The 21938-nt window shown below is 38.9% G+C and overlaps 11 protein-coding genes across 11 annotated transcripts; 6 read left to right on the forward strand and 5 right to left on the reverse strand. All coding sequences in view use genetic code 12, as the record gives it.

Moving 5' to 3' along the window:
* Positions 1-83: 83 nt before the first annotated feature.
* Positions 84-1436, reverse strand: DEHA2A01298g (DEHA2A01298p; the record flags this gene model as incomplete). Its single annotated transcript, XM_456395.1, has 1 exon — positions 84-1436. One exon carries the CDS (start codon positions 1434-1436, stop codon positions 84-86), a length of 1353 nt encoding a protein of 450 aa, XP_456395.2.
* A 186-nt stretch (positions 1437-1622) lies between these two features.
* On the forward strand, positions 1623-2246 carry DEHA2A01320g (DEHA2A01320p; the record flags this gene model as incomplete). The annotated part of the gene is made up of 1 exon (XM_456396.1): positions 1623-2246. One exon carries the CDS (start codon positions 1623-1625, stop codon positions 2244-2246), a length of 624 nt encoding a protein of 207 aa, XP_456396.2.
* Positions 2247-2361: 115 nt separating this feature from the next.
* DEHA2A01342g (DEHA2A01342p) lies at positions 2362-4546 on the reverse strand (the record flags this gene model as incomplete). Its single annotated transcript, XM_456397.2, has 2 exons — positions 2362-4402; positions 4524-4546. 2 exons carry the CDS (start codon positions 4544-4546, stop codon positions 2362-2364), a joined length of 2064 nt encoding a protein of 687 aa, XP_456397.2.
* Positions 4547-4804: 258 nt separating this feature from the next.
* DEHA2A01364g (DEHA2A01364p) lies at positions 4805-6856 on the reverse strand (the record flags this gene model as incomplete). Its single annotated transcript, XM_456398.1, has 1 exon — positions 4805-6856. The coding sequence occupies one exon, from the start codon at positions 6854-6856 to the stop codon at positions 4805-4807; it is 2052 nt and encodes a 683-aa protein (XP_456398.1).
* A 183-nt stretch (positions 6857-7039) lies between these two features.
* Positions 7040-7231, forward strand: DEHA2A01386g (DEHA2A01386p; the record flags this gene model as incomplete). The annotated part of the gene is made up of 1 exon (XM_456399.1): positions 7040-7231. The coding sequence occupies one exon, from the start codon at positions 7040-7042 to the stop codon at positions 7229-7231; it is 192 nt and encodes a 63-aa protein (XP_456399.2).
* Positions 7232-7681: 450 nt separating this feature from the next.
* On the forward strand, positions 7682-8812 carry DEHA2A01408g (DEHA2A01408p; the record flags this gene model as incomplete). The annotated part of the gene is made up of 1 exon (XM_456400.1): positions 7682-8812. The coding sequence occupies one exon, from the start codon at positions 7682-7684 to the stop codon at positions 8810-8812; it is 1131 nt and encodes a 376-aa protein (XP_456400.1).
* Positions 8813-9080: 268 nt separating this feature from the next.
* On the reverse strand, positions 9081-9677 carry DEHA2A01430g (DEHA2A01430p; the record flags this gene model as incomplete). The annotated part of the gene is made up of 1 exon (XM_456401.1): positions 9081-9677. The coding sequence occupies one exon, from the start codon at positions 9675-9677 to the stop codon at positions 9081-9083; it is 597 nt and encodes a 198-aa protein (XP_456401.2).
* A 3825-nt stretch (positions 9678-13502) lies between these two features.
* DEHA2A01452g (DEHA2A01452p) lies at positions 13503-15407 on the reverse strand (the record flags this gene model as incomplete). Its single annotated transcript, XM_002769905.1, has 1 exon — positions 13503-15407. The coding sequence occupies one exon, from the start codon at positions 15405-15407 to the stop codon at positions 13503-13505; it is 1905 nt and encodes a 634-aa protein (XP_002769951.1).
* Positions 15408-17796: 2389 nt separating this feature from the next.
* DEHA2A01474g (DEHA2A01474p) lies at positions 17797-19155 on the forward strand (the record flags this gene model as incomplete). Its single annotated transcript, XM_456402.1, has 1 exon — positions 17797-19155. One exon carries the CDS (start codon positions 17797-17799, stop codon positions 19153-19155), a length of 1359 nt encoding a protein of 452 aa, XP_456402.2.
* Positions 19156-19312: 157 nt separating this feature from the next.
* DEHA2A01496g (DEHA2A01496p) lies at positions 19313-19807 on the forward strand (the record flags this gene model as incomplete). The annotated part of the gene is made up of 1 exon (XM_456403.2): positions 19313-19807. The coding sequence occupies one exon, from the start codon at positions 19313-19315 to the stop codon at positions 19805-19807; it is 495 nt and encodes a 164-aa protein (XP_456403.2).
* An 850-nt stretch (positions 19808-20657) lies between these two features.
* On the forward strand, positions 20658-21842 carry DEHA2A01518g (DEHA2A01518p; the record flags this gene model as incomplete). The annotated part of the gene is made up of 1 exon (XM_456404.1): positions 20658-21842. The coding sequence occupies one exon, from the start codon at positions 20658-20660 to the stop codon at positions 21840-21842; it is 1185 nt and encodes a 394-aa protein (XP_456404.2).
* Positions 21843-21938: the final 96 nt, after the last annotated feature.

The following is a 21938-nucleotide window of genomic DNA, read 5'->3' on the forward strand; positions in this document are numbered from 1 at the left end:
ACAGAAGATAACTTTTTTGGAAATCTATCAATATTTATACGGCCACGTGAGATTGAGCACCTATGGCATATATATTGTATTACTTAGAATATTAATCTACGTATACCTTCAATCTCCCATTCCTCTTTCAACCCATTCCATTTACATCCCAATAACTTCTTTCCAGTAATAGGACATCTTCCACCTTTGTTGACATCAATTGTTATCTTTTCTTCTTGTGTGGCATTTGCGTCGACCTTTTCGTTTTGATCTTCTTTTTCATTATCAGATTCTTCAGTATCACTATCCATTTCTTCTCTCCTTAGCCTTGCCTTTTCTGAAATTATTTTATGTGATTGTGCAAGATAATTATATATGCATGAATAGCAGAAGACATAACCTGTTTCGATGATTGCAGGATTACTTATTTCGTCTTTGCATAGTGGGCACGTCTTACCAGAATTGTAAACTTTCTTTGGCTTATCTTCTAAACGACGCTTTCTAGATAACGAAGAAGGGGGTGGTAATAAGGAGTCGAGCATATTACCTTGGGTTTTAGCTATTTTCAGGGCAAAATTTGAATTACTGTACCATTCTAAGAACTTCAACATGAAAATGGCTACTGGGAAGAATGTACCCAAAATAAAGTTTATTAGTCTCCATGACGGTTTTGTTATGTTCTTGTTCAAAATTCTAAATATCGATGCAGCGAGTGTAGGAGGAGCGATTTTATTAGGCGTGTCCTTCTTAGAAGCAACCTTTGGTTCATGCTTTGAGTAGTCATATTGGTTAAGTCTTGAATAGTTAATTTTGAACAATATGGTCAATAGCGTAGGTGATTTGCTCAGTCCACTCAAGTACAATAGGGTCGTGATAAAGTTACCTGTTCGGAATATACTCTGCAATATAGGATATAGTTTAACAAATCGTCTTTTAAACTCTGTTCTGTAGATATCCGCTCTGTTTGTAGGGTCGTTTGGTACCAACTGATTTGTTACATACTTCGGGTACCAAATCTCATACCAATAGTTGAACTTTTCACTCAAATATGATACACCCGTGATTTCAAAGATAGATGCAAATCTTTGTAACCCGCTTAAACTTCTTCTATCTTCAATCATAGAAGGTACTAATTGCGTCAATTTGCTACTCTTGTATTTGGAGTCAGACAATGGTGTTTGACTTACCCTCTTTAATCCATAAAAATTCTCCGTGAATGACCCCTGCCAGTAGCTCATAAAGTACCATTCAATGAATGTCCGAAAGAATAAATTCAATTCCTCAAAGTTATTTGCAACCTTAAGCAATAAATATGGGTATTTGCTAGCATAATGAACTAATATATATCTTAGTGATGGCGATAATAATGATTCCAACTGGCTCGCTGAAATTAGTTCGAAAAGTGTTGGTATTTCTGAATCCAACTGGGAAGCATCCAACGATGAGTAATATTCCATATTTGTAATAAACTTTAGACCACTTACAGCTTTTCTTTATATTGTATTAAGTTAATCGCTGTAATAATGTCCCCACAATATACCCGAGGATCAAAACAGTCGTGGCGTGGCTAAACTACTCGATGTCAATTTTGCAACAATTCGTCATGATTTAATATAAGTCTTCTTTCACCAGATAACATTTGAATGGAAGAATTTGAAGGAATTGGATCTATTGTGACAGAATTTAACATAAAGGGGTCCACCTTGAATTTATTCAATATTAAATGGAAGACGCCTAGTAGTGATAAAGAGTTAAAAAGGTTTGTTCAGATTCCATACGGACCTCACAATAAAGCTTTTCCTAGTTTACCCTTAGTAGTTAATTCCAGCGGTAAGCTCTTGAGGTATATGGCACAAGATGAAATGATGGATAAATCAATTTTAGAATACGACGAGTCTAAGTTTGACTCAGACTTTGAACTCAATGAATCTAGCGTTAGCACGAATCTTACGCAATTCATGAATGAATATAATATCAACGAAGAACTGAGACAAGGGGTTGGTTACAATGAGTCACAGGTATTTCTAGCTGACAACCATAAAGAACAGATCCTTTCTGATATTATATTAGAGTCGAATTGTGAAGAATCGGAATTTGTCGAAACAAACAGCATTCTTACGAGCGACTTCACACAATTATCCTCAAACCGATGGGAGAACGCTTCAAAGAAAGCTAAATTATCTTCGGAAAAGGAAGATTTAGTTAGCCTCAAATCAGAACCTTTTGCTGATTTGGAATTAGACGATTTTTCCGCTCTACACAATTGAAATGGTACGCAATAAAATGTCGGTTTTTATTTAGAGAAAGTAATTAACTAATGGTTCAAAATCAAGACAATGTAGATGTAAAATGGTTGGTAAGATCTGCACGAGTATCAATATTCTAGAATAATGTTTTGGATGGTTCCAACTGGCAGAGCTTGAGTTCAAGTCTATAATCATATTTAATATAGGTTTCCCACGTTATTAAGTCGAAAACTTGATAGTCGCCGTGCTCAACATATTCATTGGCATATACCTGAGGAGTAGGGGAATTCCTCACGCATTTGAACCAGTAATAATAATGTTTGGATTCAAATAACACTTTATCGAATGGCGATTTATCTTGAATGTGGTTTGTCGCTCGCAAATTATTTTGAATTTCGGACCTGGATCCATACGGTTTCCAGTTTAACTTGAAAAGACAGGATTCTGCTATCAAATTTTCTATTGGTGTAAATCCATAATAGTATCCATAAAACAAAACCATAGTTAATTCATTTATTACCGGTACGTTATCTGCGTTATTTTGAGCCGATAGCAATTGAATTTCTTTCACAAATTGATCAAATTGATTCTCAGCTCTTATACGGTTCCAGTATGATTGGAACTTGAGCAAGTGCAATGGTGCCTTTATACGTTGCTCCTGTGTATTATTAGGCAAATGATGGTTAAAGGTTGCCTGAATAGCCAGTGGAAGGAATGGCTTTTGAATTGGAGTAATGTAAGGATTATATGCATTGGTATTAATTAATATTTTAGAATCGTTTGTTGAAACTTTCCTTGTAGCAGTGAAAGAAATTGCTAAGTCTTGAATACCAGGTGGTAGCCTTATGAGATTTAGATCACTGAATAATTCTAGTTCTGTATTTGATACCGACGAGTTTTGTAAAACTTCGACAAACCTATAGTTGGGATCATTGGACTTCTTCTCTACAGAAAACTGCGATTCCAACAGAGGTTCTGGGTATTGCAATTCTGATGGAGCTTGAAGTTGCAGTTGTGATTCAAATGGCGACTTATTTGAAGGTACATTAGAATTTTGCGATTGAATAAATAATGGCTCTTCTTTCATAGGCTTAATATCCATATCCCCATTTTTGCCTATTCCGCTAGAAGTAGATGGCGCACTTCCTGCAGCAGCTACTGCCCATTTCAAATTACCCACTGGTTTTGAAGGGGTGGTTGCTGGTTTTAAGCTTTTTATTATGGCTGGGCTGGACAATTCAGGGGTCGATGGTACGGGAAGAGGTGCTCTTTGAGGTGTCATTGTTGCATCTGCATGAATTTGTGATAAATTATCAGGTCTCGGATGTGATGAAGGTGTCGGAAATTGGTCCGAACTCTTTTTAATTGGAGTTGAAACACTAACCTCTTCCACGTCTTCTTTATTAGAAAAGCTCTGATCCTGGAAAGATATATCGCCATTTTGGCTATTCTCTTCATCGATATTGTTATTGGTTGAAGCTCTCGATGCTTCTTTTGTTAATTCGTCATATAACGTATCATCATCAATAAAGTCTGGCTCTTGATTCGATTCCAAGTAAAAGGTAATGTCTTCTTGAATTGCAAATACCGCATCAGGACTGATCTTATCTTTCTTCAAAAAATCGATAACCATCTCCATTTTTTCGATATGGAATTTATTTCTATTGCTAAAGCCTTCTAGTTCCTGTTTCCTTTCCTCTATCATAGTTAAATTATTCTTACGAATCTTTTTTTGAGATATCTTTTCATATTCTCCTTCCAACTTTTCACACTGATCTTCCAACTCTTCTATGCTTGATTCAAGAAATTTTACTGCTTCCTCTGCTTCTGGCGATAAGTCAATATCTTCCAGCTCTAAAGCTGCTAGCATTATGGACTGGTTCGAATATGATTTCATCTTCGAACTCTTTTCTACATCTTTATAACACTCCATTGCCTCCTCCACCAATTTCCTATGTTCTTGCAATTTACTAGGCGCTATCGCTGCCTCAATTGAATCGTTCAGTTGCCATGTTTTAATCTGATCTCGAAATTTTTGTAACTTTTTGATCTCTTTCTTTAAGTCCCCCTCTAACTTTTCTCGTTGAGAATCGCTGTTTGAACTTTGATGACGGCTATAATAGTAATTGAATAGATCTATGCCTTCGTTTATCTTCTTAAATACCGCATCAACTTCTCTAGTAAGTCGTTAGTATATGATGTTGAAAATATATTTGTTCAAGATTTAATCTTTCAGATTTCAGGAATAAGCATTTTAAATATAGACTATCCTGGCAAAAAGGATATAATAAAACATACTTTTGTAGCTTTCTATGAGACATGACTATGCTAGGTTTAAGCGTACTTGAAATATTCAATAATGAAGCTTGATTCTAGTAATGATCTCTTAATTATGGTGAAAAATTTTGAGATCTGAATAGATGGTAGTTGCACGTGAACATCTACGAACAAAGTAAATGTCCATACTACTGATTGATAAATAATCTGGTATAATTATTTTAATTACCGACCTATTTATAAATATATTTTAATATAAACCTAAGGAAAACGAATCTAATGTAGATGTCATGACTAGAAGATTACAATTCATCGTGGACGAATTCATCATCAGAATCATCGTCACCGAATTGAGCTTCATCAGCACCACCGGCACCACCTCCATATAATTTAGAAGTAATTGGGCTTGCAACGTCGATTAATTTTTGCTTTTGTTCCTCAAATTCTTCGGAGGTGGCAGAGTCGTAATTATCTTCTATAAATTCTAAAGTTTCTTTTATAGCATCATCTAAGGTTTCTTTGTCATCGTCGTTTAACTTGGAACCTAAACCGTTTTCAGATTCATCCTTAACTTGACCCTTTAACATGTGGGCATAGTTTTCTAAAGAGTTACGCGATTCAATCTTGGCCTTTAATTCGGAATCTTGTTCAGCGTACTTTTCAGCTTCTTCAACCATTCTGTCGATATCTTCCTTAGATAATCTACCCTTATCGTTAGTGATGGTGATAGATTCGGATTTACCAGTACCCTTGTCCATGGCTTCGACCTTCAAGATACCATTGGCATCTAAGGAGAAGGTGACTTCAATTTGAGGAACACCTCTTGGAGCTGGTGGAATACTAGTCAATTCGAACTTACCTAACTTGTTGTTGTCCTTGGCCAACGCTCTTTCACCTTCAAAGACTTGAATCAAGACGGTTGGTTGGTTGTCAGCAGCGGTGGAGAAAATTTGTGACTTCTTGGTTGGAATAGCGGTGTTTCTGTTAATTAAAGTAGTCATAACACCACCAGTGGTTTCAATACCTAAGGTCAATGGGTTGACATCTAACAACACAATGTCGTGAACACCTTCTTCACCGGATAAGACACCAGCTTGAACAGCGGCACCATAGGCAACAGCTTCATCTGGGTTAATACCCTTAGAGGCCTTCTTACCATCGAAGAATTTTTCTAATAATTCTTGGACCTTTGGAATTCTGGTGGAACCACCAACAAGAACAATATCATCAACATCAGACTTCTTGAAACCAGCATCCTTCAATACTTGTTGAACTGGCTTCAAGGTCTTCTTAAAAGATTCGATGTTCAATTCTTCGAACTTAGCTCTAGAAAGAGTTTCGGAGAAGTCAATACCATCAACAAACGAGTCGATTTCAATTCTGGTGCTCATTTGCGAAGATAAGGTTCTCTTAGCCTTTTCGGTTTCTCTCTTCAACTTGGAAATGGCCTTCGAGTTACCGGAAATATCAATGTTGTGCTTCTTCTTGAAGACGCTAGACAAGTATCTAACAACCTTGAAGTCGAAATCTTCACCACCCAAGTGAGTGTCACCAGCAGTGGCCAAAACTTCGAAAACACCTCCTTCAATAGATAACAACGAAACATCAAAGGTACCTCCACCTAAATCATACACAATGATTTGCTTTTCGCCCTCAGTCTTGTCCAATCCGTATGCAATGGCAGCAGCGGTTGGTTCGTTAACAATTCTCAACACATTCAAACCGGCAATGGTACCAGCGTCCTTAGTGGCTTGTCTCTGGGCATCGTTGAAGTAGGCTGGTACAGTGACAACCGCGTGGGTGATCTTCTTGCCCATGTATTCCTCAGCAATCGACTTCATCTTGGTCAAAATCATTCCCGAGATTTCTTCTGGCGAGAATGTCTTGGTCTCGTCGTTAAACTCAACCTTGACCACTGGCTTGCCGTCCTTCTTGTCAATCTTGTATGGTAAGTGCTTGATTTCCTTCTGCACCATCTTGTCATTGTATTTCAATCCAATTAATCTCTTGATGTCAAAAACAGTGTTTTCGACGTTCGAAGATGCCTGGTTCTTGGCCGCGTCACCAATCAATCTTTCTTCAGGTGTGAATGCAACGTACGATGGTGTAATTCTGTTACCTTGGTCATTGGCCAAAATTTCAACCTTCCCGTTCTTCATAACACCTACACACGAATAAGTAGTACCCAAATCGATCCCGATCACAGTACCATAGCTTTCGGTGTCATTGTCTGTTTCTCCCTCAGCGGCTAATGCTTGACCCTGATTTGGCGTCAATAATGGCAAAATAACCGCCAATAACACGTATGCTAACGTGAATCCCGATATCCAAAAACGACTATTAACTTTTAACATCCTATAGCAGCTTTATTAACCAATATCTAAATTTTTGAAAAAAAAAGAACCACGTCGAATATACAATATTATATAATGTTGGAAAGAGAATAATGATACGTAAACAGTACGGCTTTGTGTCACCAAAAGTGAGCCTCAAATGGCTCTAAGAAATTCTATAGCGAATTTGATGACGTGGCCAATATGATGGGTCTGGATGTTCGCGGTGTTGAGGTTTTAAGCCGGCAGCCACCGGGTCCGATTGCCACCGGGCATTTGGTGTATAGGTGTTGGTGTAAGGAGTTCGATAATGGTATGACATCAGCGGGTTCTGTTGCATCGAGTAAACTGGTTTCGTATAACATTATTATGAAGATTTATAAGATACTGATATAGGTTGTATGGACAATGTAGAATTGTGTAGGGGACATTTAATTACGTACTTATTGGTATAGACTCATATACTTACTCACACCCGTATTAGAAATTTGAATGAGTAGTTTACTCTCAGATTAGGTATTCCGAGACATTTATAATTGCCGCAAATTTGTGGTATTGCTAGCTTGTAATCTCGCATAGGGTGTTCCATCCACTAACATTGGAATTTGGTTGAATCACAAAGAAATAACTCGGATGAGAAGATAAAACACTCAGAAATATGGCCATTGGCCTACTATCAACCCCACAATATTCAGCAGGATCTTAGAAAATATCTCGGGAAGGGAAGTAATCCAAAAGTATAAATAGTAGGGATGGTCTACTGAAAGAAAGGTATAAATTGTTTATCATTACAATTGTATCTATTAGATTATAATTAACATAAAAAAACAAACAATCGAACTAAAAATGTCAAAGGGAAAGGTTTTACTCGTTCTTTACAAAGGAAACGAACATGCGCAACAGGAACAAAAATTGTTAGGATGTTTAGAAAATGAGTTAGGTATCCGTGAGTTCATTGAATCGCAGGGATACGAGCTTGTCTGCACTGACGACAAGGATCCCGAACCTTCGTCCACCGTCGACAAGGAATTGCAAGATGCCGAAATTGTTATCACCACTCCATTCTTTCCTGCCTACATTACCAGGGAAAGAATCAATAAGGCCCCAAAGTTGAAAATGTGCATTACTGCTGGTGTTGGTTCCGACCACGTCGACTTGGATGCGGCCAACGAAAGAAAGATTGCAGTTACAGAAGTCACTGGGTCTAATGTGGTTTCTGTTGCGGAACATGTTCTTATGACTATGTTAGTTTTGGTTAGAAATTTTGTCCCTGCCCATGAACAAGTCATCAAAGGAGAATGGGACATTGCCGGTGCTGCAAAGGATGAATACGATTTAGAAGACAAGGTCATTGCTACTGTTGGTGCCGGTAGAATTGGATACAGAGTCTTGGAAAGATTAATTGCTTTCAACCCTAAAAAATTGTTGTATTACGATTACCAAGATTTACCAAAGGAAGCAATTGACAAGTTAAACCAAGCCTCTAAATTGTTCAACGGTAAGGACAATATCGTTGAAAGAGTTGAAAACTTAGAAGACATGGTCGGACAAGCAGACTTGGTCACTATCAATTGTCCATTACATGAAAAATCTAAAGGATTATTCAACAAGGATTTGATCTCGAAGATGAAAGACGGTGCTTGGTTAGTCAACACCGCACGTGGTGCTATATGTGTTGCTGAAGATGTCGCCGCTGCAGTCAAGAGTGGAAAGTTGCGTGGTTATGGTGGTGATGTTTGGTACCCACAACCTGCACCAAAAGACCACCCTTGGAGACAAATGCAGAATAAGTACGGTGCCGGTAATGCAATGACTCCTCATGTCAGTGGTACTTCATTAGATGCCCAAGCAAGATATGCTGACGGGGTTAAAAGTATTTTGAACAGCTATTTCTCTGGCAAACATGACTACTTGCCAAAGGATGTTATTGTGATCGATGGTGATTATGCAACCAAATCATATGGCCAAAGAAAGTAATACTTTTATATTGATAAATAACTTTTTTTATATGAAGTATCAAGTTATTGATTGAATTTTAAATGTAGCGCTCTCTGAATGATCTATCGCTTCTGGCTTGTTCCAAACTAATACTATTGGTTCTGTTACGTATCCGAGGAATTGTCAAGCGATTGACTACCTCAGCGGAATAAGTACATTTACTTACAGTACTCGTTAAAGTGCAGTGTTAATTGTAGTCTTATTGAACTATATAATACGCTCTTATACTCTGTATATCTAGTTCTGTTCAATCGTTCGAAATCTCGGGGTGTTCCTTCAAACAACGTCTCAATGCATCAAGCTTCTTGAAGGTATCAGAGCTCTTTAAGTCTGAACTTGAGAAAAGTACCGAAAATGCATCCTTGAATTCTCCCCCACATGCCCCACTAGATATTGGCTTCAAAAACTTGTTGCCCCATTTGATTTCGGATTCATCAGAGCCCTTTTGCAGCTTCTCATCTTTACTTCCTGACAAGCTCTCCTTCGTTTGTTCTGCTTCGTCGTTGGCCGCAGCCTCGGACTGTGTAGTTGGTGTACTTGATTCTGCGGGAATTTTAGTTTTGACATTTCCTCTCCCCACCGCTTCCTTCTTTGCCTCGTCTTCTTTCTGGTTGCTTCCAGTATTTTCAGCTATATTTTTACCCTCCTGAATCTTTTTTTTATCTACCTCATTGTCAATCGTATCTATGGATGTCCAGGCAATTGCTGAAACCAATGCAGCAGCTCCACCTAAGTAAATGCCAGCTCCGGACTTTGTGCTAGCGGAACGCAGCGTAGAGTAAGTTCTCTTCGACAAACCCTGGGAAAATTGATGTACAGCTTTATTGTTAAAAATTCTATTCATTTTGATAATATCCAGTAATGAAATATATATTGTGCAATTGACTTACTTTATCCCTATTCTAACCAGCCAATATCCTCTTTATAATATAGGTTTTGCATTTCGCAATATTGCTATTTATGTGCACTCGGCCATGAAATTGCTATCACATCTCGGTTAAAGCAATTGCCAAAAAAATCATCAGATCATCAAAGTCATGTCCAACGATCGTTTACTAATTCCATTTCTGGTGTTAGATACCTTCTACCATATCGAAACTGGTCATAATGCCCTAGCTTTCAATTACTGCGCTCGACAAGTAAACAGAATGTCAAATCTAAGGTGTAGGTGGTTGTAGGTGATTCGTCTCATCTTGTATATGCGCGTGCTGGTTGCTAATGACATCACTCTAAGAAAAAAGGGTTACGAAAATGGAGTAGCAATTCATCGGTAGTAAATTATTATTCGGCTCATGGCGGGTCGAACACTCGCGATTTTAATTTATCAATTACTCCTGAATGTAATCTTAAACATGTCTAATCACGTACTCTATTTAATGATTTTAGGTTTTTTTTGCAATTAGCGATAGTATAGATACATATCCAGTCTATAGGTTGAATTGTCGTATCTTGAAAAGTTTGAAAATTTTGGAATGTAATCACAGCAAGCTATAATAGATGATATGGATGTATAGATCACATGGATGGTCCCAGATGGTATACTAAATATTACTACAGAGAAATTAACTAATATGGAAATTTGTACTTGAAATCAATAAAGGGTTCGAAAAAAGAATGCCAACGAATATTATACTAAAAGTTTTGCGTAGAAACTGGTATGAAAATGATACAGTAATAGAGTTTAGAAATGAATAAAAGGATAGCAAAAAACTGGAAAAATATATAATGTTGAAACCGAAAGAATTTGATAACACGCTTGTGTCAAATCAAAGTAAGGCAATTGCTGCTAATGCAGCGAAAGATAAAGCCCATGGCTTGTTCGTGGCGGCTAAACCTTCATAAATGTTGATTGTTTGGGAGCCAGATGGAGCGGATATTGATGTACTAACAGCGGAAACCAGTTGGTTTTTTCAGGAGCACTAGATTGTGGATTATTAACTGAATAATTAGCTTCAGAGCCAGATGGGGTAGATTCAGAGCACTAGATGGTTCATTAACTAATTCACCAACTTCAGAGCCAGATGAAGTAGATCTAGAAGTACTAACAGCCGCGTCCAGTTGGTGAGTCTTTTCAGCAGCACCAGATTGTGAATCATTAATTGCTTCAGTAGATAAGGCTTCGTTTGATTGAGCTGCATCCTCTGGAGAATGATCTCCGTCCATTTTCTTTTTAGATCTGGGGACATTGTTACTATCACCTTCAGTACTTAATCCTGTGGGTAATGGGCTGAATTGAGTTTCTACTTTCTTTCCTTCAGTGATGTAATGGGCACCCGTGATTACTGCTTTTTCTGTACATTTGTCTCCACTACATGAAGTAACAGTAACAAGAGTGGTTTCAATGTCAGTTGAAGTAGATAAATACCAGCTGGAACACTAGGAGATGTTGTTAATGGCCAATGAGTTGTGCATACTGTTTCTTCTTCAGTAACAACAGTTAGGCCGGTAGTAACTGGTGTTTCCGAACATTGGTCATCGGTACATGAAGTAACAGTTACAACAGTGGTTTGAATATCAGTGAAGTAAATCATGTATCAGATTGAGCATTAGACAATGTTGCTGCGGAAGATAGTCCATTTGGAACAGACTTAGTGCTGGAAATAGAACCATTTGGAACACTTGATGACGAATCTTCGGAAGCTGGGCCAGTTGGAACATCTGGTGTAGTAAAATCTGTTTCACAAGGTGTGGTTTCGGGAGCTGGACCAGTTGGCTTAGATTTGGTGTTAGAAGCAGATCCTGTTGGAACACCTGGTGTAGTATCAATTGGTGGAGTTGGCTTAGATTTAGTGTAATGACCAGGACCTGTTGTGAGATCAGTTTCAGAAGGTGTCTCGGTGGCTGGCCTGTTTCCTTGACCGTGGCCATGGCCGGTACCAGCAACTATCGACGCTGTGCAATATTTTCAACTTTCATTGAAAAAGATTCTGTTAAATTTTTGATGTAATTCAAATATATCAACGTCAAATAGCAGGGGTTATGATCTATTTAAATACTTTTTTGAGATCAATTCATATAGTTATTAACGCCTATGAATTGCGAGTACTTTTAACCATCTGCAACTTGATTTGTATGTTTATTGCCTGGCATTGTTTAGTGAATGTTCTATCCAATCTGGCGAACTGTCGCTGCAAGAGGCGTAATTTTCTATGCAATTATGGAGTTCCTCGTCCAAAATGTGCCTTATGAATAAATAACACTTTGAAATCTAAATTTATGCTATTCTAGACTGGGTCTTGAAGCTATCTTCATTAATTATGTTGCTGAAATTGTGATGTAACTTCTTCCGTTTGCGGCGTCTAGGTACAACAGACTTCGTATCACTATTTTATTCAACGAGTAACTCACATTCCTAGGTCGAGAGGTCTGTGTGCTCACTGATTCGGACTAAACATGCACTTCTACCTCAAGCTGGCTAACGAGACATGGTCCTTGATAGCTTAATCATAGAACTAATATTCATTAAAGCCGGTTCCTCGATCTCAATACTCGGGAATCTATAAGAATGCATACGTACCCTAAAACGTACTGAAATTGGACGAATTCCAGATGTCAATTGTTCAATAGTTTTAAGTTGAATTTACTATAAGCGTAGAGTTTTTCAACATGTGAAATTGACGGTTTCAGACTTAGGCGCGTACATGCTTAACTGTTCGTTAGTTTGTTTCCATGCAGCAGGTACGCTGCAGAATTCTCGTGTAACTACAGGTGCGTAAACGAAATAAATTTGCTCAGTCGAGTTTATTTGAGCGCCGTGATTTCAGAATAACAATGGAGCATTCGTCTGTTTCATATGCACCCTGAACTGTGCAATAGGAACGGAATAATCAGTATTTGTTTGCATCAGTTACAAGAAAGTATGTCATTTTGACGAAGCGAGCTCGCGACGTTGGCAAAATTTTGCGTATCCTCGATTATTCTAGATAATTTCATCATCACAATAGCATTAAATTTTAGCCGAGTGATTCTTATCTTACAATAGTTTTTTCTAAAAATTTTGCATTAACCATAGCGAAACGGTTTTTATACTCGGTAAACATAGGGTAACGATGGCGGACTGAAATACGTTTTCAAAAGTCCTTTAATGTACGAGACTGGTATTAGTCGTTGAAAATGATCGTCAGCACAAAATATACAGAACGGCACTAACTTTCGAATAGTCAGTGTATTATTGGAGCATCAAACCAGTACTGCGGTTGATAGCTTTTTGTTTTAGTAGGCATCTTGTTTCTGAACTCATAGTGTTCTTTATATTGAATTTTGACAGTATGTCGTCTTCATAGGGGTTCGTTCTCAATATCATAAATGCGATTTTTCGAATAAACCCTGGCTGCTGCTATGTGAAAATTATGCAATTAGGTAATAAATTTGATACCTTAAACTAACATAGAAGGAATTCGGTTCTAGGTATCAGCCAGTAAATTAATAATGTAATTTTCGATATATATTCATGGTGTTGAGTACATAAGTCATAAAAGGAAAAGGAACTATATACTGAAAGGCATAATTTGTGAAATATAGGAATATCGAATTTAAGTTAAAAACTTCAAGAAATTGGTTAATGAAAACAAACCAGGTTGTAACTAAATGTTCCAAGGATAATATGGGTATTGCTAACACTTATTCCCTAAGTAGGTTTTTGAAGCCCAGATTATTCTGCCGTGACAGATTAAAGGCCAAATAATGCTCTTTTAATAACGATTGGTGGGGTATAAGTTGCTGTTAAGGTATCAGATTCTGTTGGCTCTGCACTACTAGTCATATCATCCGTAGGTGTAGGGATGGGAGTAGGCATAGGAGTTGGCATAGGAGTAGGGATGACAGTTGGCATATTGTCATATCCGATTGCCGTTATAGTCGTTGTTTCTGTTTTTGTTTTTGTTTTTGGACTCTGTTTAATATATTTGGTAGCATATTCGGTTACAGTGACAGGATCGCAATATCCCCAATATCCCCAGTTATTACCGTTCCAGTCATTACTATCACCTGTTTCAGTTGGAACTGGAACTGGAACTACACATTCGCCGGTGATGGTTAATGTTGTTGGTTCGGTTATGGTGACAGTCTTTGGCTCGCATTTTTTATCCTTGCAAGTAGTCAAAGTGATTGTGGTTGGTTCTGGACAATACGTGATATAATCAGTAAGAGTTGTATATTGAGTGACTGTTTTTGATGGAGGGCGAGGATGCTTATCTTTTCCGTGGTAGTCACACTTGTCACCATGACGGTTCTTGCCATGACGGTTACATTGTTTATCATCTTCCTTGTCATCAGGACATCCTGGCTTTGGTTTTGGTCCGTGGTAATCACAATCCTTACCATCATGTCCTCTACCATAACGGTTGCATCCCTTATCATCTGGTGCATCGTCATCATCATCATTATCGTCACCACCAGGTGGATGGTAGTCGCACTTGTCACCATGACGGTTCTTGCCATGACGGTTACATTGTTTATCATCTTCCTTGTCATCAGGACATCCTGGCTTTGGTTTTGGTCCGTGGTAATCACAATCCTTACCATCATGTCCTCTACCATAACGGTTGCATCCCTTATCATCTGGTGCATCGTCATCATCATCATTATCGTCACCACCAGGGGGATGGTAGTCGCACTTGTCACCATGACGGTTCTTGCCATGACGGTTACATTGTTTATCATCTTCCTTGTCATCAGGACATCCTGGCTTTGGTTTTGGTCCGTGGTAATCACAATCCTTACCATCATGTCCTCTACCATAACGGTTGCATCCCTTATCATCTGGTGCATCGTCATCATCATCATTATCGTCATCATCATTGTCGTCATCGTCATTATCATCATCATCGTCACCACCAGGTGGATGGTAGTCGCACTTGTCACCATGACGGTTCTTGCCATGACGGTTACATTGTTTATCATCTTCCTCGTCATCTGGATCTCCTGGTTTTGGTTTAGGACCGTGGTAATCACACTTCTTACCATCACTTCCTCTCCCATAACGGTTACATCCCTTATCATCTGGTGTATCATCTTCACCTCCATTACCAACTCTTCCAGCACTTGCAGTACCATCATCACTTCCTTGGGTACTTTCAACCCCAGTACTTTCAATTCCAGTACTTTCAACCCGAGTACTTTCAATTCCAGTACTTTCAACTCCAGTACTTTCAACTGCTGTAGTACCACTTCCTTCAGCATTTTCATCACTTTCTTCGGTACTTTCAACTCCTTTACCATCATCACTCCCTTCAGCATCTTGATCACTTTCTTCGGTACTTTGAACAACACCATCAACATTTCCTTCGGTATTTTCAACTCCTGCAGTACTACCATCACTTCCATCACTTCCATCACTTCCATCGGTACTTTCAACTCCTACAGTACCATCATCAGTGACAGCTCTCGAAGAAAGCTTACTCCAGCCAATACCTCTCCACCCAAGCTTATGTCCCTCAACATCCCTACGGTAAATTGAAGTCAACGAGTTGCTATTTCCTTTGTCACCAAGACTTCTCCTGTGTTTAGCTCCCTCTTCATTAGCAACAACTGCGGCGGCTATACTGAATAAAATCGCGACGTTTTCGAATTTCATGCTTACCACTTTATTCTGATTGTTTCATGTCCGAACCAAAAATGAATTCTTAGGAAATCATCCCATATAAATACCTTTTGGAGTATGTTTTGACATCCACCAACATCACTGTATGGTCATCAACTAATTCCCTCCTCTTCAAGTTACGCTTCTGCAAACCACTGTTCTATTATGGTTAATGGGATTAAGATTTCTGGGCATTCTAAAACTCACATAGTTAACATCCATGAAATCTATAATAAGAACCCGTAATACGAATACCTATAAAATATACAAATCTCATTTCACGAAAGCTCGACTCAAGCCGGTCTAGATGGTGTTTAAAGGAAAATAAACTCGAGGTAACCTACCCGACCCCGAATGCTACGGATAACCTTCGTAAAGAATCATCTTCGTGGAAAATAATTAGATCGACTGATTCACTTACAGTGTAAGCCCCTCTTGGCTGTTGTTCCAGATCTACTTCTTTACGATGTCACCTAAAATAGATTGCTTTTACCCAATAACATAAGGTGGTTAAGTCAAAGTTGGCCTGCAAATCAACTCAGATTTCGTCATGATATTATTTTGCCAAAAAATTATTCAAATTATGTATACGACCATAGTATGGCGATAATCATTGCACATAATAAAAAGGGTTCACCTTATTTACTCGTAAATAATATTCCAATGTTGATATTTATGCAAGCGAGGTATTAATAGAACATTTAACTATTCGAATTATATAACCATACTGGTCATTGAAATATGATGTTGGAACTATAACCATGCATTAGTCGTATATACGGACTAACTCAAATGGTTTTGGCAACAACTGATATCTCCGTTTGCCTACTGTAAGAAGTGTCCTGGTCTATTGCATGTAAGGCTTGTTATTACCCCTGGTCAAAGCCTTGTAATAAACCTAAGCTAACACAAAAGAGCAAGACCCCTCGAGTTTGAAATAATAGTTTTGTGGGGTAACAATCGAATCAATTTTGATGGGTCAGTACTTGGCTCGTATTTATGCTGCGTATGACAAGCCCGATGTCGTCTGTGCGTCGAGTTGTATTGCACATCATAAATCCTTGCATCGGCGTAGATAGAACGCTACCCATGATTCTGACCATACCAGCTTAGCTGTTTCATGATTCTGTATCGCATAACTTTAAGCAATTCTCGTATCATAAACTCTGTGCGCAACTCTAGTATCATCAATTAACCAAGCAAGGGTGAAATTGCTTGGTTAACAGCACCACGATAAGGCCATATGCCCGCGTTTATTCCAGGCGGCTCTTTGCAGTTGTACCATGTTCATTGCTATATCGTGGGTTCTTATCTTGATCATCTGTATTAGTGTATATTTCCGCTCGGATCTACGCTCTCCACTAAACTTTATCAAGAAATTCCGGGTCTAGGCGAACAGGCTAAATTTAATCCACTTCCATTCTTCTCCATTTGCATCCACAAACAATGCACCATGCAGCAAATCCAGTTTACCGACTCCCGAGACAACTGTATATCCGGTTTATCGAAGGTTTGTATATTCGACTTTGTCTCTAACCTAAAACCGTTTCTCCCTCAAATATGCACGATCGCCCCATTCGAGGGTAATCATGCCCCATTTTTCATCAGTATCCGCAACCATAATAATATCAACTAGAATGTATAACAAAGACTTTTCTTGAAACTTTCTAGTTGATATTATTTACTAATATCGCGAACCTTAATATCTACGATCCACGTCAAGCCAATTGCCAATAATAATTGTCTGTGTGGGCGGCCACCTCTGCCCATCCTTTAGCAATCCCTCCAGCACCAACTGTTAATTACCACCTATCTAATACCACCTATCCACGCAATATTACTGACTGATAATTCACAATTCCGAGCTCACCATACAAAGAGACAACCATCTCTGCTCTGTCTACTACCCCGTTACTCTGGATCGTATCTGTGGAGACCCTGCAGAACCCGCGCATACTATCCTAAAGGGAGTTGGTTCCTGCATGGTTTTATAGTGTAACGTTGCATCGATGTTATATATCCGGGTAACGTATATTCATATAACCTGTAATACGTTCCCGGAAATGAGCCCTGTCGCTTGTGCCCAAAGTTTGCAGGTTAGCTCTCCGTGAATTCATCGATCAAATCTGGGCCGCTTTGCATGAGTACCCCTAAAACAACCATTGATAGAACTTGATCTTTATCGCATACAATAGGATATAAGAAGATACTATATAGTATAAGAAGATATTGATTGAGAAATTACCAATTTGAAATAGGATTATACGATAGTAAAATATAGTATAACATAGAATATTAAGTACGGAGTTATTTGGATTGCCATTGATAAAAATAGCGATTGGAAGATCAAGAATCGGATAAAACGAAAAGGATAGGTAGCACGATGACAGACAATCAGTATGCTACAGAAGAATTGAATCAATTGCAGAAAGAGCTTGTTGCTAAGAATCCAATTGATGTGTTGCAGTTCTGCGCCAATTACTTCAACTCGAAATTGGAGCTCCAGAGATCGCAGTTGTGGCAGCAGCAGAATAAGGCGAAGGCGGCGGGAATTAACTTGTTTCCGCTGATTGATAATGTGTTCAACTCGGACGGCGGGGCCATAATGACGACCAACAAGAGACAACCTAGCTTCAAGTCGCCATTTGGGGACAACGATCCGACACTGATCGACCACCACCATGACGATGATCCTAAGGAAGCACCAGGGGCTTCGAAACAGCAAAATAAGGCCGAATTGTTCAAAGGGGGATTTGGAGTTGGCAAAAGTACGCCGCTGAAGCCATTGCAGGAGTTGGATCCCAACGACCCATCGCATTCGGCTTCCCAGGACACAGATGCTGCTCCACCGGTGCCTAAGTCCAAAATACCAGTTGCATTCAATGCGAATAGAAGAACCTCGGTATCGGCAGAAGCCATGAACCCCAACAAGTTCAAATCAGACTCGTGGAAGCCCCCAATCAACGACTTGACTGCCGCACAAAAGGTCGAGTTATCCAAGACGTTGGGTTCCAATTTCCTTTTCCGCCAATTAGATGTCAGCTCAAAGAAGACGGTTATTGAGGCCTTAGGAAAGAAAGAATTCAAGAATGGCGACGAAATCATAAAGCAAGGTGATGAAGGGGACTACTTCTACATAATCGAAAAGGGTACCGTTGATTTCTACGTCAATGGAAACCAGGTCAACTCCAGTGGTGAAGGGTCTTCTTTCGGTGAATTAGCATTGATGTACAACTCACCAAGAGCTGCCACCGCAGTGGCGGCCTCCGATACAGGAGTCACCTGTTGGGCGTTGGATAGACAAACGTTCCGTCGTATTTTATTAGAACGTACGTTCAATAGAAGATTGATGTACGAAGACTTCTTGAAGGATGTCAAAGTATTGTCTAGCTTATCGAGCCAGGAAAGACTGAAGTTGGCCGATGCCTTGAGCACAGAGATCTACCACAAGGGAGATAAAATCGTCAAAGAAGGCGAGCAAGGTGAAAACTTCTATTTCATCGAAAGTGGTAGCTGTCAGGTTTCTAAGGATGGCAAAGGTGTACTCACCAAGTTATCAAAAGGTGACTATTTCGGTGAGGTTGCATTGTTGAATGATTTACCAAGACAAGCCACTGTAGAAGCATTAGATACTGTTATTGTCGCAACTTTAGGTAAATCAGGCTTCTCCAGGTTATTAGGTCCTGCGGTTGATATATTAAAGAGTCAAGATCCTACTGCGAACCAAGGCTCCAGTAATTAATTACTGTTATCCTTGAACCGATAATATTCTTATCGTTTTGATGACCATTGATGCTTAGTATTGTTTTTTTGTTTATTCATGTTTATTCACGTAAATGTGTTTAGTGTATGTAATTTTTATTTAGTAACGGATAATGCAACATTGATTTCGCGAGTGTATGAAAATTTCTTCCATGAAAACCACAAATGTTTATGGAGAACCACCTTTAAACATCAAAATGATCCCATATTTCCAATCATTCTTACCAACAACTACGTCGCAGGGGGGATACTTGCCCCATTGGTTATTATTCATATCCGTTGTTTCGATTTTCAATTCCTTGCAGACATATCAATCACCCGATTTGACTTTAACCAGAAGAGTCTATGAATCAGCCCCAACAAACGAAGTTACCAAATTGAGTGCTAGAACCTTCGGTACTTGGACTTTCATTACGTCAATTGTTAGATTTTACGGTGCGTACTACTTGGTTGGTAACAAACAAATCTACGAATTGTGTATGTGGAGTTTTGCTGTAGCCGGAGGACATTTTATCAGTGAATGGTTATACTTTGGTAACTGCAAATTAGGTAAAGGATTGGCAGGCCCATTGATTGTCAGTAGTACCAGTTTGCTCTGGATGTACTTGCAAAAAGACTTTTATCTTAATTGAATATGAGTCCGCGAGATACGATTATCCTCATAGAGTGCAAAGTAAAGTTATCTAATTTAACTTTAGCTTTTAGTTTGATTTGAGCTAAATAAGTATGGTGTATATGTAGTATATGAACATTAAAATAGGATTTCGTAATATGCTGTCTTCTCTCATCGTATTCTTGGCCTAGAGTCATCTTTGCGTACCATATATGTTGGTACCAGCAGAGCATCATCCCGCAGGAATTATTTCTTCAAACTACTGTCCTCTTGAATGAATATTCCCATCCATTTAGCCTTAATAACATTAGTAGCCCACACATACCCCATACACGGCAATAAAGCCCATTTTCGACTGTTGCATCCTCTGTACTGAGCATAATCGTTTATCAATTCTACTCTATTTTCGGATTCAAGTATATACCAAATACTATCTGACCCATGTATTGTTCACCAATCGCGAGTATCTGAAAGTAATCACTATTATTGATAATCGTATTTTATGTATTGCTCGCTCCAGATCATATTGGTCTATGCTCATATTGCAGCCAACAAGGACTTATCCACCAAACAATGTTTCAGTTATCAGGCACATATATTCGACCAACTAACTACTAATCTACCTTATCTGGTCTTCAAGTGGATAATACTATCTTCAACTTCTGTCTTGAACAAATTGTACAACTAATCATTGGTCGGAGTTCCCCGGATACTCCGCGGAGTATGTTATCACGAGAGATAAGATAGTATATAAATATGTTCCATATTCTACTACGGATATCAATTATTTCTAGTATCATAATAATATCATCGTTTCAATAACGTGAAGTAATACATTGTTAAAACAGTTACATATCAACATATATCAAATGACTCAAGCAAGTATATTGGAAGTTACACCACTCGCGGACCAGCCTTTTGGGTGTATGGTCAGCCTCCCCGACTATTGTGATAACGATCCCCTGAAATTGAATGAAGACGATTTTAAAAAGTTGTTTACTGCTGTTCATACACATTTGGTGGTAGTTGTTAAGGATCAGGCCAAATTAAGTCCAAAATCACAGTATGAGCTAACCAAGAGATTTGACCCGACTATTCCTGAACCAAAGCAGGAAGGATTTGCAGGATATGGACACGGTAAGGAGTTCAGACATGAACAATCAGTGTTGAGAAAGGACGGTACTACGGTTAAATCTCAACCACAGGTTCAAATTTTGGGGCAAGGTACTTTTGAAGCCAATGAACCTGGGAACGAAAATGGAGAGGCCATTTCGCTAACTCACCCTTCCCATACCACATTCCACCACACACCATTGACCCAAGACGACATTAAGAACCAACACAAAACTCGATTCTACAGATGGCACATTGACTCGGCGTTGTATGATTTGTTGCCTCCAGTAGTTACGACATTATTGGGGATCAAAGTTCCTCCTGCGTCAGAGATGCAAACTATCTCATACGAAGACTCGGATGAAGAATTAAAGTTGGCACTGGGTGCAACCTGTTTCTTTAGCGGTCAACAAGCCTATGATAGGTTATCGGATGAGGAAAAGCAGTTTGCCGTAAACACAACTGTCGAATATCCTCCCCATCCTTATATATTTATTTCTCCTGCTGGGGCCACCTCCGACGGGTTGACCATGGTTTCTGAGGGCAAGGAACTAGCCTTCGATAAAATGCCAGAATGGGAACCAGAAAAGATTAAGCGTTTACCAATGGTTTGGACAAATCCTGTGACAAACAAGCACCATTTGCAGGTACATGGCTGTTGTTTGTACAAACTACACACCAAAAGTCCAGATGGGACTACTAAAACTTTAGAATTAGAAGATGCTCGGAAAAAGGTTCATTCTATGATGAGACCTGCTATTTCTCCTTCCAAAGTTTTAGCTCATGCCTGGAATGAAGGAGATTTAGTGCTCTTCTATAACAGAGGTGTATTGCATAGTGTTACCGGTGAACTTAAAGGAGTTAAAAATGGAAAGGACGAAAGGAGATTGATGCACCAATGCAATATTGCTAGTGGTATCGAGCCGGTCCTTGTTCAGTAGTTATATATGGCCTAGTTATTAAAATAAAAGCGTATGAATATTAAATTTACCGATTTTAGAATTTTCACCGTTTCGCTGATAAGCTCGAAGCTTTTT

The sequence above is a fragment of the Debaryomyces hansenii genome (assembly GCF_000006445.2).
Source record: "Debaryomyces hansenii CBS767 chromosome A complete sequence".
In the NCBI taxonomy this organism is placed as follows: domain Eukaryota; kingdom Fungi; phylum Ascomycota; class Pichiomycetes; order Serinales; family Debaryomycetaceae; genus Debaryomyces; species Debaryomyces hansenii.